Source organism: Miscanthus floridulus, chromosome 6 (genome assembly GCF_019320115.1).
Source record: "Miscanthus floridulus cultivar M001 chromosome 6, ASM1932011v1, whole genome shotgun sequence".
NCBI classification, from domain to species: Eukaryota; Viridiplantae; Streptophyta; class Magnoliopsida; order Poales; family Poaceae; genus Miscanthus; species Miscanthus floridulus.
The window spans coordinates 126516437-126532219 of record NC_089585.1 but is presented as its reverse complement, the minus strand read 5'-3'; the positions used below and the strand labels follow the sequence as shown (position 1 = coordinate 126532219).

General features: G+C 41.1%; 2 protein-coding genes across 3 annotated transcripts; both read left to right on the top strand.

The window, feature by feature from the left end:
• The first annotated feature begins 2175 nt into the window (after positions 1–2175).
• LOC136459512 (uncharacterized) lies at positions 2176–7914 on the top strand. Of its 2 annotated transcripts, none has more exons than XM_066459360.1 (9): positions 2176–2311; positions 2580–2669; positions 4761–4849; positions 5085–5148; positions 5563–5640; positions 6664–6740; positions 6819–6885; positions 6973–7080; positions 7600–7914. In XM_066459360.1, the coding sequence occupies exons 2-9, from the start codon at positions 2598–2600 to the stop codon at positions 7627–7629; spliced, it is 585 nt and encodes a 194-aa protein (XP_066315457.1). In that variant the 5' UTR covers positions 2176–2311; positions 2580–2597; the 3' UTR covers positions 7630–7914. The 2 variants fall into 2 exon arrangements, with proteins under 2 accessions (XP_066315457.1, XP_066315458.1); XM_066459361.1 differs by lacking the exon at positions 2176–2311 and adding an exon at positions 2337–2371.
• A 3596-nt stretch (positions 7915–11510) lies between these two features.
• LOC136459511 (uricase-2-like) lies at positions 11511–15355 on the top strand. The gene is made up of 8 exons (XM_066459358.1): positions 11511–11849; positions 11960–12052; positions 12154–12229; positions 13494–13603; positions 14073–14164; positions 14463–14636; positions 14739–14829; positions 15022–15355. The coding sequence occupies exons 1-8, from the start codon at positions 11649–11651 to the stop codon at positions 15103–15105; spliced, it is 921 nt and encodes a 306-aa protein (XP_066315455.1). The 5' UTR covers positions 11511–11648; the 3' UTR covers positions 15106–15355.
• The last annotated feature ends 428 nt before the right edge of the window (positions 15356–15783 follow it).

The following is a 15783-nucleotide window of genomic DNA, read 5'->3' as shown; positions in this document are numbered from 1 at the left end:
GACTAGATGTGACAGCAGGGCTGACTTTGACGTTTGCCCTTGCTGTGGCTACAGTGCGGCAGGGGAGCCTTTTGACGTCTGCCCCTGCCATAGCTACAGCGTCTGCCCTTGCCGCGCGTTCAGAGATGGAAGAGCCGCAGATTAAATTACAGGATGTGTGTGTGGGGAGGATGATGATCCGATTGTGAATCATCTCTCAATTTGTCTTCAGATCATGGTTGCCGCCGAGAGTGCGGTCATTGAGTAATGGAACCATATTTCCATTTTTTAAAAAAAAAAATCAATATACTCCCAACCAGCCTAGAGGAGCGCAAACACTTCCACCGACCCTAAGAACGTGAGTCTGCCAATCTCCTCCGTTATTTTCCTCGTTCCTCGGGCCCTAGCCGCCGTTCACCACCGGTGGACATGGATCTCCAGGCTCTTCGTTGCTGCCAGGCCACCAAGGGAGGTCTTGGACCTCTGGTCTTCACGGCCCCCACGGAGGCCTAGGCACTTGTGCACTGCCACGTTGGGCGGCTAGCCGCAGGTCGCGGCCGGCAGACACACCACACTGGCTGCCTAGGTGCCTGGGTGGCAAGTGGTGATTCGGCATCCCACACTCGCGGCGTGACCACGTGGACACTGCTACACAGCAGCACAGGACGCTGCCATCGACACTGGGCAGGGGCGGTGTAGACACTTAACTTCAGGCTGGTTCTGAATTAGGTAAATTTCATATTCTCAAATCTAAGCTCTAATTTAGTTTTGAAATCCCAGATTTAACAATTCAAAAAATGATAGGTCAATTTTCGTAGAGCTGCACAATGTTGAACTTCCCAATCTAAAAATTCCATAAATGATTAATTGATTAGGTCTTTGCAAGCATCAAAGTTGAAGATATTTTATACCATTTAAAAGAATTGAAGCCTGGAGTGAAAAAGTTACCTCCATTATTTCAAATTAAGCAAGTGGTACTTATGTTGCATTGACACATTCCTACCATTTTTGTGATTTTGTTGAATAATCGATTGTATTTTATTGATTCACTGTTAGTGTTTTTTTATCAATTTCATGTTTTCATCAATTATGTTATGGATTTAATCATGGAAATGAGATATCAATTTGTTTTCATCAATTATGTTTTCATCAATTTCATGTTTTCATCCATTATCAAATTTTGTGATGAATCATCTAAACCAATACATTTATGAGTTGGTTTTGTTAGGCTCTGTATCCCCCATGCCGCGCCAGTTGGGGTGGCGCGGCAGGGTTGCGTCGGTTGCCATGTCATCCGGTCAGCGTGCTGCTGACCAGCCATGGTGGCAGGCCAACCACGCCAAGCGGGCTGGAGCGTCGTAGGCGTTTGGTCGCGCGAGGGAGATTGGCGCGGCCAGGCGGGTTACTTTTAGAAATAAATTTTTTGGGGTGTTATTTTTAGAAATTCTTTTTAAAAAGGGTTATAAATAAAAAAAATCCCCGCATGCGATAGCGGCACCGCCTAGTTGGATCGATCGATGAACAAACTGATAGATAATTTGCTCTGGGTCCATCCGTTGGTTTTGGCGTACAATACAACATCGATTGATTGGCTCTGTATCGACACGATGGCGAGTGGCCTCGATGCCGCCGTGAGAGGGGAGAGCGAGGAGAAGGCAGGATCTATTTTCAAGAGAAAAATAAATAGAAGAGGTTAAATGAAAAATAAATGCCATGTTAGCATGCTACATCAACAAGAAATGCTCACATGACTGGACCTACGATGCACCACTTAATAACTTCAAGGATCTAAATGCATTTTCGAAGTTAATAGACCTAATTGACACATGCTTGCGAGTTAAGAAGCCGCTGGTGCATTTAACACTTGAAATTGTTATATGTTCTTGTGAAAATGGCTTCTAGCTTCTATAGGAAAATATTAAGCCTTAATAAAAATATAAAAGTTCCATTTACTTATTTACAAATTTACTATATACTCATAAATACCAATATTATTTTGGCTATAACAAATGTTGTACTAGCCATTTATGGTGTCCCATGACGAGAAGACATATGAAGTCAACAAAAATAAAAAATTTAAGATAAAAGAGAGAGAAAGAAAAATAAAGAAAACAGAAATTTCTAAAGAAATTTGAAAAAAAAAACGGCCCAGAAGAAGGCCCATCGGGTGCGCTCTTTTTTTTTTGACGCCCTTCAACGTTCGATTCCCCTTCCGTCCGCTGCATCCCTACTCGTGCGTTCTGTCTGCCTCTCTCCCCCCCTCTCGCTCTCCGACGACTGGTGGGCCGCCCCGCCGCCCTAAGCCAGGTACCGGCGACGAGCACTGCATCAGGTACTCCCCCCCCCCCCCCCCCCCCCCCCCCCCCCCCCCCTCTCTTCCATTCCCTTCAAGGTGAGCACCGAAACCCTAACCTAAAGCTATTTATCTATTTGACAAGTCTCCTAACTTCGAAGTTTTTGCAAAAAATATTGGGTATACATGTGTACATCCGTGTCCCTTTACTGGATCCACCCCTGTTAGCTATCACGATTTTATTTGAATATGGTATGGGGATTTTTCATTATGGGCTGTTCTAACTTGTACGTTAATTTATCTGCAGCGTGAAGGGGCTGGCAAGATGATCGGTGTGGGGAAGGCGAAGCAGTACGCCAACGTACTTGACAAGCCCCTCAGCCGTGGCAGGCAGGAGGTATGTGCTGTCTCTGCCTTGAATTCCCATCGGATCTGTGCGCGCACTGCCTCCCTAGATTAGTCCTCGAGATGTCGATCTTTTTTTTGCCATGCATCTCATTGCGCTGGGATGGCGATCCCTTCTACACGCTGTTTGGTTCGTAGAATGGTAATGCAAATGGAAACGAAATCGGATCACAGCATATTTGTTGCCGTAACAGCGATACCTTGCTTTGTTTGGTTAGACTCCGTATTGTTATCAGATCTCCCTCTGCATCATGTGCAGCAGCTCGAGGAGACGATGATTCATATTGGAGAGAGAGGAGAGGCTGAGCGTCACCGTCAAGGATCCATGGGGCTGCCGTCGTGTGCAGAAGGAACACCGCGGGCGAGAGCGCTATCGTGCGCAGGTGCCAGGAGGAACACCATGCGCGAGAGGGAGGCGCTCGAGACGTTCTAGTGGGGCGGCGGCAGCGTAATCCGAAAAGGCTTGGGGATGGGCGGTATTAGCGATGAATAGGATGTTATCTGATTACGCGCCGAACCCAACCAAGCAGCTGTATCAGCATCGGGTCCCCTCAGTAATCCGATTACATTACATTTAGCTCAACCAAACGCCATCCTAGTTCCTTGCTCCCACATAGACTCCTCTAATAGGAAGGCACTAGGGGTGTAGCTTGTAGTCTGTAGGCAAGTATTGCAGCCTGCGGGAGCAGTGGCGTGAGATGTAGTTGCATTTTCACGGATGTGTTTGATGGAATACTGTTGATCAGCCGCAGAGCCTGACTTATGTGAGAGACGCAAGAGATCTGTTAATTCTTCTGTGAATAGCATTAATTGTTGGGCCAGTCATAGATTTGTTACCTGAGAGATCTAGTTTAGAAATTGATCTGTATATCCCTCCTGCCATCCCAGTTGTTGAGTTTTTGACAATTGCTCCAGAGAGTTCTTTCTTGCCGAAAGTCTGAAGCATTTGTTAGTTGCAGAAAAAAAGGGGCCATGAAGCAGTTGTATCCTCTCTTTCTAGGTGCATAAACCATGCCAAGGTGTGACCTGTCAGGTGGAAGAATGTTAGCAACATATTTTTTTCATTTTCTGAGATATAACAGAAGTTTCCGCATCTATATAGCCAGGGTACAGGGTTGTCGTTATCATCGTACTCCGGAAACAATAATTTGTTCAAGTTTTGATTGCCGCGTTGGATTTACACCGTGGCTCCTGGTCCTTGGCTTCAAATTTGTTATTCCTTCCCATCCATCTGAGTTTGTTTCACTTTCCACCAGAAGCTGATCTATCTGAATTGGCTCCTTTGGTGATGTTACTCCCCTTTTTGGCTGTGGAACATAGATTGGAGGTGTTGTGGTTGGTTTGTTCGTGTTTCATCTACTGCTTGATTTTTGCGCCATATGCCAGTAGAGGCTTCATGTGTTCTTTGATCTTCTTCCTCCAGTTTGCCATTTGTTGTATAGATCAGAATTGGGCCCCATTGCAGTGGAAATAGAGCTGGCTCGCCTACCAAATTTTCATGTGCTTAGTTTGGGGGGAGGGTTCGGTTAGGCCTGAGACGTAACCGTGTGGGTGAGATACATGAGAGGCGGCTGCTACGTGCAGCCACTGGGAGAAGGGGGCGCGGGGACACGAGAAGGCTGAGGGGAATTACCCAAACTCAGCTTAACCTTTGATTATTCTCTCTGTATTTGTAGGGGCAACAAAATTTGACTCCTTGATTCTTTATAGATAGAATCCATTCTAATTACAACTCAATCTGTCAAACCTAAACTTTATCACGCTGGGCCTGAGTGGTTCCACCCTTTTATTTCAACCTGTAACCTTAGATTTTTCCCTTTTTGCGGGAATATGTTTTGCCAGCCATGACATTTTTTGTAGTACAAGGTTTACTGGTGATGGTCTTATTAACGGCCAGGCATTAAATGATTATTTCTTTATGGTGATGTTAATTAGTTCCTGCCAAATTTTGCAATTGAGAGGTCAAAGATATGATAAGCTTTTCTGATATGCTTGGTGATCTCTAGGTTTTCTAGGAAGTTTGCTTTCTCACATGGTCTTTTTCTTTACCATACAGGCTTATTGAGTATTTTGCCTTTTGTAGGTCAGTTTGAGTGCATTTGCATTCTTGTTCTCTGAGTTGGTTCAGTACAACCAGACTCAAGTTGACAACATTACTGAGCTGGAACGGAGGTATCTCTATTGTGTATTTATACTTGTCTGATCTTGTTTGTTGTATTTGTATTTCGGTTGATTGATTATTTTCTGTCATGTGCCTTTGTTTATCTTGCCTTGATTGATATTGGGACATGGGGTATAGCTCTTATTGCAGATGCTACTAACTTATACCCAGATCAGATAAACTCTTTCAGTAAATTGATTTATAAATTCATCTGGGCTACACCTGTTTGTTTTATTTCATGCACAGGCTGGAGGATGCTGGTTATGCGGTTGGTGCAAGGGTGCTTGAACTACTCTGTCACAGGGAGAAGGTTTGATACCTGTTTGTTTGCTTGGTTATATAATGATCATTATAAAATACTGTAACAATTTTGATGCTCCATTTTTGCAAATAATTTTTTATAGTCATATTTCCTTTTACAAAAATAATTTTGTTTGGATAATTAAAATCTGATATATATCATATATGAGTATCCAAGCACTGTACATTCAGCATATAACATAGTTATGGATTTTCTTGGACTAATCAAACAATACCAAATGTAGGGTCACTGCATCAGCTCTTTGCTTTTTATTGAATTTTATAGGATAAAAGGTTCATTTGGTATAATATGTGCAATGAACAGTTTTTTTTTATTAAAGAAAACGTGATCTCCATGTTATTATATATATTCTTCTCGTTTTGAGGTAGTCATGTCTGGAAGATAATTAGATTGTTACTTCAGGGAAATAGACGAGAGACACGACTTCTGGGTATTTTATCATTCATCCACAGTACTGTTTGGAAAGTGTTGTTTGGAAAGGTATTATGTCCTGCCTGTGACTGTCTTTTCTGATTCATGTCCATTCTCGCAGTTGGGTGATTACAATTTGTATTCATAAAACTTTACTACCAATGATTCCTAGATTGTAAAATTATAATGTCATGAACTAGATGACTGATGGACCCCCAAACTCAAGTGGCACGTAATGCCCTGATGGCAGCTACACCACATCAAGAAGTATATTGACTAAGTAACTTTCTTAGTTTGTGCTTCTTTTTTATGACTATATTGAACTTACGTAGAGGCAATAAGCCTAAAAACTGGAATTGTTCAAGAACATACCTATTTGTTCTGAGCTGTCAGATGGGCAACACATGTTCATATACTACAAAACATGTCAAAATCTCCTTGTACGGTCGTAGATGACAACTTATCCCTCACTTGCTTTATACCACTTTGTGCATAACTAGCGTGACCACTCATTGTGCCTCGCTCCTTTTAAATATGCACAATATCTAGTTCCCTTTCCAAATACCATAGTTTCAAAAGCTTTAGTAATATTCATTTAATTACCTGCCTGGTGGTGGCTATATGGCTTAACCGAACTGATCCTGCTGTTTAACCAGTCATCATATATTAACACTTAAATCTTTATTAGGGAGGCCATTTTGGAACACTGCCAGGCATGCTCATTAGTACAAGCATCTTTAGGATAAGACTGAATTATTATGCTTAATAGGATATCTTGAATAATGCTTATAGTGCAGTAGCATGCAATGAGTACTCTTGGACTCATGTTAGAAGTTAATATGGGTGGTTGCATGTTTTCTAAGCACCTGCAGGATAATAGTTTTACAGGGTTGATATTTCTCTCAAGTCAGCTTGCTTAGGTTTGGTCTCCGCATGTAAACCAACTTCTTATGGCTGTGTTACATAAGAATTTATACCTCTCAATAAGTTAATATGGTTGACAGTAAATGTTAACCTGTGGTATTCTTGTTATGACTGGACTTTGTTCACACGATTGTTTGTTAATCTCGTAGTTGCTTTATTATGTGCCAGGTGGCTGACTCACTTGAGAAGGGAACAGAACATGAGGATGAATACATGATCAGTGAAAAGGAGCTTCTTGTTAACCGGTCTCTGAACTTTCGTGGAGTTTATAATGCATTTCTTTTTCTACAAGTCTAAAGTTCGATACTTTTCTGTTTGAACAGTTTCATTTCCGTGCCAAAAGACATGGGAGCATTCAACTGTGGAGCTTTTGTTGCGGGAATTGTAAAGGTGGAAATCCAGTACTAGTGACCATGACCACTGACCTTATCATTTTACTGGAGCAATATATCAATATTACTTTGTAACTTTTTGTAGGGTGTATTAGATAATGCTGGCTTTCCTGCCGTAGTTACTGCACATTTTGTGCCAATTGAAGGTCAGCAAAGGCCAAGGACGACAATCCTGATAAAGTTTGCTGAAGAGGTAGAAGATTTATGTTCTTTTACAGCCTGGATCAGAAAAAAATGAATAGAAAATTATAGTATTGCTAATTTAGAAATTTAAATAATCTCTGTTGTTCTTATTGATGACAACAATTATACAAATACCATGCATTATCATGAACTATGCTGTAAGTCAACCACTTGTCATGTCACTAACTTGAATTCAGGCCACAATCTGATATAGTATAGTTAACAAAAAAAAAAACTTAGAAACTTTTCATCCAATTAGACAAAATTTAGAAGTCTAACATAATTTTCTTTCTGTCAGGCATGTAGGCTGATTAAACTTTGACTTAGTTAAGTCAAAATTATCATCTGTCTACAATAAGCTAATTAGTGTTACCTCCCTTGCTAAAGACGTTTGATTTCAACAGTAAAGAAGCATTCCATGCATATTTATTTGTCAATGGTCCAGAAATTTTATCGCATGCATTTTGTAATTGCATCTGTTCGTTTGACTATACTTTTGAATAAGCTGATTTTAATATATTCTTTTCAGGTTTTACACAGAGAAGCAAGACTGGGCTGAGGTTTGTGTATGTACACAAAACCTTTGACTAGCCTATTTGTAAGGTGAATCGTTACTGGATAGTTTGGTGATTTCTTGTATTTGATTTATGTATTAGAAGCGTATCGTTTTGGGGGTGTAACTTACTTTTTTTCTTGAGAATCAATTGCAAAAGCGATCTCAAACATGGCCTAAGTTAAGAGGCTATGCTGATGATGGGTGCATCCCTGCATACGGTTTGTTGTTTTCAAAATTGATTTTGAACCTCAACTTTTATAATAAAAATAGATATGGATGAATTATGGACGTGTCAAGTTTTTTTCAGAAAAACAAAACCACAAAGTATGTTTTTATGACTTTTCACGTTTCCAACATTTGTCTAGGAATAATAGATAGCATGAGTCTATACTTAAATCCACTAGCATTTTGCATGTATTCAGGTCTGTGCAATGTAGTTTGTTTGTGCTTGGTTGTCCATGAAAATTCTTATGCAGGTTTGTATAATGCTCAAAGCAGACTTAATGTAACGTTAACTGTTACTCCCTCTGTTTTCTTCCCAAAAAAAAAACTGTTACTTCCTCTGTCATTGAATAAATAGATTCTTAGAGTTGTCTTAAGTCAAACTTTTTAAACTTTGACCAAATTTTTAGAAAAAACCGTTAAGATTTATGACATAAAATTAGTATCATAGATACGCCATATAATATATTTTTGTAATGTGCTCATTTTATATCATAGGTGTTGTTACATTTTCCTACAAAGTTAGTCAAAATTAAAATAATTTGACTAGCACGGATTCAGGGACTCAGGGAGTACGTCAAATTTGGTCATATTAGACAATATATAAATTTGTACAAGCCGATAAGACAAAATAAAATATTCTCACCGTTCCTACCCCTAGGGTGGCTCATGAAATAGCTGCCAGTGGGTATGAGCGTGATGGAGTCGAGCAAATCCTAAGCTCCCTCCCAGAACGTATCAAAGTAATTGTCGCTGACGATTTGTCAGCTCACGAGTAATACATTACCCAGTTTCCAAAAAAAAAAAAAAAAAATTGAGACCTCTACTAGTCTAGTATGGACGTGACTGCACCAGAACATCAGTTGGACTGTGCAAGACAACCAAGCACCAGAACAATACGTTTATACTAACTTAAATTATGCTGCATAAGATTTAATGCAAGCTAAGGCTAATATAAACAATCTATCCATACAGTGAACAACTAGAAAATGAAGCACACAGAATTTACAGAGAAGCTCCAGTATCCTCCCTTTTTTTGTGTGTGTGTGTAGTATAAAAGCTCCAGTATCCTCAAGATTGTAAGTACTATACTATACAAATGGCATGGTCATCATCAGCATTCTCCTTCAACAACTTCTCTTTGGTGTTCTTCTGCCTCGGTTTCCAAACGGCAATAAGACCAGGTTGTTTTGCGTAGTTTGGAACTAGTATATGGCGCCCCTGATAACATCAGCATGGGTCAATGATCATCCGATGATTGAGCATATGTTGGCCTCAAGTGCTATTTACGGGTAAATTAATCCGTCAGCATTTTACTTTTCAGTTGGAAGCAGCACTCGTGAATAGTTCAGAAGTAAAAATACCTTCCACCCCACGTCTCAAGCAAAGCGCAAAACAATGGGCTGCAGTTGTTGCAGAAAACAGGGTGCGGGTCCAAAAATAAAACCATGTGCAGGAAGTGGGGTTCTCTGCTGAGCGGGGAGCTAGCTCAATTCAACTGCAGCATGCTGCACGAACTTGTCCAGTGTCCTCGCTTCAGCCTTTGACGCGCCGCCGGGTCAGTACTCAGTACAAGGTTATTTTTTTTTTCACTTTAAAAACGATACGTAAAGCGGTATATTATGGATTTAAAACTCCAAACATTTGTTTCAGGCCAATATCAGTACAGCTGCAACTACGTAAGTTTTACAGCAACATCTTAGAAACTAATATAGGTTATAAAATTCCACCCTCAGTCGCCAAAATGGTCGAGGATCAAAATACGAAATGGTAGTCCCTCCATTCCAAAAAATATATAACTTTACTTTTGAGAAATCAAGCAAATTTAAGTTTAACTAAATCTATATAAAAGTACTACTTTCTATAATACCAAATACATATCATTGTATTACTTATAGAATATACTTATATAATAAACTTATTTGAAAATATAAATTTGATACTATTTTTTACAAACTTGGCCAAACTTAACAAACTTTGACCGGCTCAAAACCTGGAATTACATTCTTTTGGCGGGTGGAGTTGGGAAGGGTTTGTTTAGATCCACTGGCATTAATAGTTAGCTAGCTCATAACTATTTCATCTATTGTAAATTATAAGACCTTTTCATTTTTCTAGATATATTGCTTTACTATCGCAAACTCAAACACGCGATGGATCGCGCCTTCGCGTACTTGTGCGACCCTTCCGCGCCCCGTCGGAGGGGAAGAAGAAGAGCCGCTCGGAGCCGGGGTTAGGGTTCCGGGAGGGGATTCACCCACCTGCGGGTGTAGAAGAGGTTTTGTGGGGCGGTGGTGGTGGGCAAGATGACGGCGAGGCGGGGCGGCCAGGGCGCCATCCGCTGGGGCAGCGGGGGTGTCGCCCTGAAGTAGTCTGCTGGCAACCCTGTGATTAGAGTAGGGCGGGGTCGAGGGGCAGTGGTGGGAGGTGGGTGGCGTGGCGAGGCGGTGGGAGCCGCTGGCTGCGGGTAGTGGAGGCGTGAGGGGTGCCAGTGGGGGCGGCGCCGGTGAGGAGGAAGAAGCGTCGCGTGGTCCCCAATCGCCTACTCGTCGCGGCCTCACGGGATATCTTCATCTTTTACTGTATATCTAGACATAATGTATGGCCCAGCTGGCTGCACCTACTAGCAGCGGCACTGTTGCTGCTGCAAAGTAGTGCAGTACAGTATAGCAAACAGTGCAGCAAACAGCTGAGCTGTAGCCTAGTGTATAACAAAAGCTTTGTATCTAGAAAATCAAAATATTTATAATTTTGAATAGAAGGAAATACTTACTATTAGCTAGTTAACTAATAGTAGAAGGCATTTTAGACCTGCCTTTTTATAAGTTACTAACTGATGGTTGGCACCTATTAGCATCCTTAGACTTGCTAGGGAACTAGTCTTCTAGCTAATAGTTATTTAATCTATTAGCAGACCTCGTTGAATATATTAGTACTAATTTTAAACTGTTAGCCCTGGTGAATTAAAACATGCCCAAAGTCTGAAACCATGAAAAAGTGCTGAACCCATCAAAGATTGTTAACTGATATGATGATAGTATCGGATTCTCTTGTCAAAATTCACGAAGAATCGTTCGGCCTCTGTCACCATCAAAGATTGTTAACTGATATGATGATAGTATCGGATTCTATTATTCTAAATTATATTTTATTATAAGATAAGACTGTAATAAGTACGTGTTAAAGATTTAAGTCTATAATATTAATTTTGATTAATTTGTTTGACTTTATATATATATATATATATATATATATATATATATATATATATATATATATATTTCATATTTAAATTTCAAATGTTCTTTAACTTTAAATAGTATTTTATCGTAACTAAATTATTTAGAAAGTTATTTATGTAGTATCTTATACAATTGTAGTACTATGAAATTTTACATAGAATTAAGGAACCTTAATATAAAATCGAAACACTATAAAATTTGAGGTATGTTGAAAGATTGATATTATTTCGTAAGATTCTTGGAAATGGATATGGATTGACGACATTGTCACCAAACGACATCAGTAGATACAAGCTCCAGTTGCCTACTGACGTGCGGGCCATTTTTGTCATCGACTCAATAACATATCCAGATACGCCGTCTGAACAGAGCAAGAATACGGGCCACAGTAAACGAACAGAGCAAGAACAGCCCACGGCACTTTTGCTGCAGCCAGGTCCCACGTCCGTCTACAAAAGGCCAATCCCTCTCGGCGCAAGCGCAACGCAAATCCAGACCCAGCGATCGCATCGCACTCGCGCCACACTCAGCATCACAGATCAGATCCCCGCGGCGGCCATGGCCGAGAACTTCCAGTTCCAGGGCCGGCACGGCAAGTCCCGCGTCCGCGTCTCCCGCGTCTGGCGCCGCCCGGCCGCGGCGGGGGGCGACGTCATCGTCGAGTGGAACGTCGCCGTCAGCATCGTCTCCGACTGCCTCCCCTCCTACACCTCCAGCGACAACTCCGCCATCGTCGCCACAGATTCCATCAAGAACACCGTACGTTCCAGTGTTCCACCAGTCTTTCTTTGCTTCCTCCTTCCTCCGCCGCCCCAAAGCGGCTCTGGCAGCTTCTGGGCTACTGATTTGGTACGGCTTCGCTTGTGCAGGTGTATGTCAAGGCGAAAGAGTGCACGGAAGTGGTGTCCATGGAGGAATTCGCGGTGATTCTTGGAAGGCATTTCACGTCGTTGTACCCTCAGGTATAGCGACTCGAGACTTGTTGTATCCGGGTTGGTTGTTTGCTTCTGAGGGGTCAAGATGGGATTCTTATGGATCTCTTCGTGCTGCCGTTTCGGGGCAGGTTTCAGAGGCCACGGTGACTATCGTGGAGCGCCCATGGGAGCGTGTGGCTGTCGACGGAAAGCCTCATTCGCACGGTGAGAAAGATTATCGGCTATCTTAGTCCTTGATTGTTTGAAGTAAAATGAGGAAGAGTCGTGAACGTTTCCTTGGCAAATCTTTTCCTTGGTCCCTGCGGATAGTAGGATAGGATATACAGTATCCGCCAAATTTGGAGCTTTGCCTGCCTACAAGGAAACTTTTCCTTGGTCCCCCATCCTCGTGTCTCTTGTCGAAATTTTCAATTGCCATTTGGCATCTTTCAATGTGAGACTGTTTATTACTCACTTCTGTAATTACTCCATACTCCTGTTCCAAGGAACAGCCTAGTATGGGCGGCCCCATGTGTGAGTGTCTGAGTGACATGAGGTATAGCACTGGGATTACAACTGACAAGTCACTAGTATGCACTATATGCTCAGCGTAATTTTTTTTCTTTTCCATAACTTACATGGAAATACCTAACTCTAACAATCAACAACTTTTCTGGTTTAAACATTGTGACAGTGACGCCCTGCCCAGTTATGCACAATACACTCACACATCATTCAGTGCTCAAGATTCATTTAGCAGAGATTTGAAAGAACCAATGCTGAAGCCAACAGTTGCACACATATATTAGAAAACTTTGTTCCATCTCCAAATTTTCTGAACATTTTTTTGGCTAGTAATTCTGCCCCTTAGTACTAAATATGAGAACATTCTGTTTTCAAGTAATATATTCACTCCCCAAATGTGTTACAGATTAGGAAAAAACTGACCCATTAGCCAGGAATCCAGGATCCCACTTATACCTGGATTCTTTCCAATTTGTATGCACTAGTATTTGTATATTTGTACATGGGGTGAAAGAGTAACTCTGACAGTGCTGTTCATCTACTTCAAGAATCAATTTTATTTTACTACCTCCCCCCCCCCCCCCCCCCCCCCCCCCCCCCCCCCCCCCCACCCCCCCACCCCCAAAAAAAATAAAACTGAGATTATCTTAAGTTTGACCAAGTTTATATAAAAGGTTGTCAACGTTTATGACACCAAAATAGGCATAAATACGAAAATATGTTCCATGATATATCTAATGATGCTTATTTGGTAATATAAATGTTGGTATATTTTTTATAAATTTGGTCAAATTTAAAATAGTTTGACTTAGGAGAAAACTAGAATGACGTTTTTCGGACGGATGTAGTACTATATAGCTGAATGAAATTTATCCTAGCGACCTCCCATGTTTATTTACTTTTCAAATGCCGAATTTCACACAATGTCTGAGAAACAGACTGCATATTGTACCACTATTTATAGGGTTCAAAGTTGGTGTTGAGAAGCACAGCACAGAGGTCATTGTCAAAAAATCTGGAAGCCTGCTTATAAATTCTGGAATCCAAGGGTATTCGCTGCTAAAGACAACTCAGGTATTTCTTCAACTTTTTTTTCGTGATAGTTGGGCCATCACTCACCATGTTTACCACTTTATCTTAACTCTTCTGTTCTGGTCGAGGTTGATTAGTTCTGTATAAACTAGTGTGTTCATCCTAGCCTGCATAAGTTATGAACTATGTTGTGATAAGTTAGTAGATCTATAATAGCCGGTGTTCTCTTAGGCGCTAGGCAAACTAGTCAGGTGGAGGCCAGCGCCTGGGTTGCCAGTGTTCTGGCTGAGCTTGTTCCTTCTTTTTACCTCTTGGTTTGGTTGGTTGAGTTGTGAAATGGTCCTTCAGAAGATGGGGGTTAAACCATGTCATGTTTCCAGTGATTTAATACATTTCCTCAGGTTGCCACTTTGTTAGCTGAAGTTTACTTGATAAAATTCTTAAATGAACTAGAGTTGTTTTTCTCCAGTATCACGGAAGTAAATTCTAAAATTTGACTGCTACTTCTCAGTCTGGGTTTGAAGGGTTTGTGACGGATCGCTATAGACTTCTTCCTGATACAAGGGAAAGGATAGTAGCAACAGAAGTAACTGCTTGGTGGAGGTAACTCTCTTCCCTTCTGAGTTCTTAGACCATCTTTCAATTTAAATTGTTCTATCTACATACAGTTGAGAAACAATGCTGTTACAATGTTCTGGACAAGCCACTACTGTAGTTCAGATGTTGCGATTATCTTTTATTTTTGGGAATTCAAGCTGATAGGAATTCATCTACATGTCTACAAGTCATGTATTCAGAAGTCATAACTTTCTAATTTGCAAAATAGCAAGAAATGAGACAGGGATATCCAGTTATTTATGGGTCATGCTGTTTTGCGTGCACTTCCTTTTTCTGTATCCAGGTATCCTTTTGAACATGTTTCGCAGCTACCATCAAAGCCATTCTGCTTTACGCAAAGATATCAGGATGTAAAGAAAGTTCTTGCAGAGACGTTCTTTGGCCCTGCTGATGTTGGTGTGTATAGTCCATCTGTACAGAATACACTATACCTCATGGCCAAAGAAGTTCTTACAAGGTTTGTAACTCTGATTTGGTCGTCTCTTGTTTTTCAGCCCCTTAAAATATGTACACAATTTTCTTTGATGAGTTGCACTGAATATACATGTGCACTTCAAAGGTTCCCAGATATATCGTCGATTCAGCTTAGAATGCCGAACCTTCACTTTCTGCCTGTCAACTTGGGGAGCAAAGAAACTCCGTTGGTGAAGGTAAAATTTCCTCTACTGTATAAAATTTATGAATTTTGTTGTTTCCTCTCTGCCTATTGAATTACTCTCCAGGATAGAAATGTACAGTGTCCAGTTGTAGTTTATACATTCTTGTGCTCTATTCCATGTTAAGCTTATTCAGAGTTTTCATATCTTATCAACGTAAACCGAGATATATTTTGTGTTGATCAGTTTGCTGATGATGTGTACCTGCCGACGGATGAACCACACGGAACCATTGAAGCAACCTTGAGCCGTCCCATGTCAAAGCTGTAAGAATGTAGTCATCAGGCTGGTAGCCTGGTATGAGACTCCTGTTTCGTCTCCCCAGCATTCCCCGGCCAAAATGAACAATAAGCTGTAAGGAAAAGATAAACTATCATAGGTCATGACCCCTATGCTATAAATGGAGGTAATAAGTGGACAGTCTTGTGTTGAATGTTGTCTGCTGTAGGCGTCCAGTTTGTGTCGTTTCGCCATTGTAAATGTGTACATTGCTTGTCTTGTATGGAAGCCTGTTGACATCTTTGAAAGCTTGCTCAATTTTACTCCGTTTGTAGTCTTAACTCTTTAGGTACCAACGTCAGTAAAGGTGCTCCGCTCAGTAAGCCCGACCAAGTACACCGTTGTGTTTCTTTAAGAGAGGATTTGTGATTTTTATAGTCAGGCAAAGATTTATCCGTTCATAAAATTCATTGGAGATTTTGCAGTTATGTTAATGGGTCATAAGTATATTGGACTCTGGAGCATTGGGCCGCTTCCACGGTATAGCATTGGGCGGTAAGTTACCTTCGTTCCGAGTAAAGGAATTGAACATGGTTGGCCATTCGTTCTCTCACACTTTGCCCTGCTCGCTCGGCTGATAAGCCATGGTTAAAAATGCTGTTGACTGATTTATTGTGAGAGAAAAATATTATTCGTTGACTGAAAAAATACAACTTATAAGACAAGCGA

What these genes read in the sequence shown, in the direction of transcription:
- LOC136459512 (XM_066459360.1), top strand. Translation starts at nt 2,598, where the DNA reads ATGATCGGTGTGGGGAAGGCGAAGCAGTACGCCAACGTACTTGACAAG. An exon ending in TCAGCCGTGGCAGGCAGGAG is followed by an intron (nt 2,670 to 4,760) that starts GTATGTGCTGTC and finishes TGCCTTTTGTAG; the next exon opens with GTCAGTTTGAGTGCATTTGC. An exon ending in TTGTTGCGGGAATTGTAAAG is followed by an intron (nt 6,886 to 6,972) that starts GTGGAAATCCAG and finishes AACTTTTTGTAG; the next exon opens with GGTGTATTAGATAATGCTGG.
- LOC136459511 (XM_066459358.1), top strand. Translation starts at nt 11,649, where the DNA reads ATGGCCGAGAACTTCCAGTTCCAGGGCCGGCACGGCAAGTCCCGCGTC. An exon ending in CGCTGCTAAAGACAACTCAG is followed by an intron (nt 13,604 to 14,072) that starts GTATTTCTTCAA and finishes GCTACTTCTCAG; the next exon opens with TCTGGGTTTGAAGGGTTTGT. An exon ending in GAAGTAACTGCTTGGTGGAG is followed by an intron (nt 14,165 to 14,462) that starts GTAACTCTCTTC and finishes TTCTGTATCCAG; the next exon opens with GTATCCTTTTGAACATGTTT.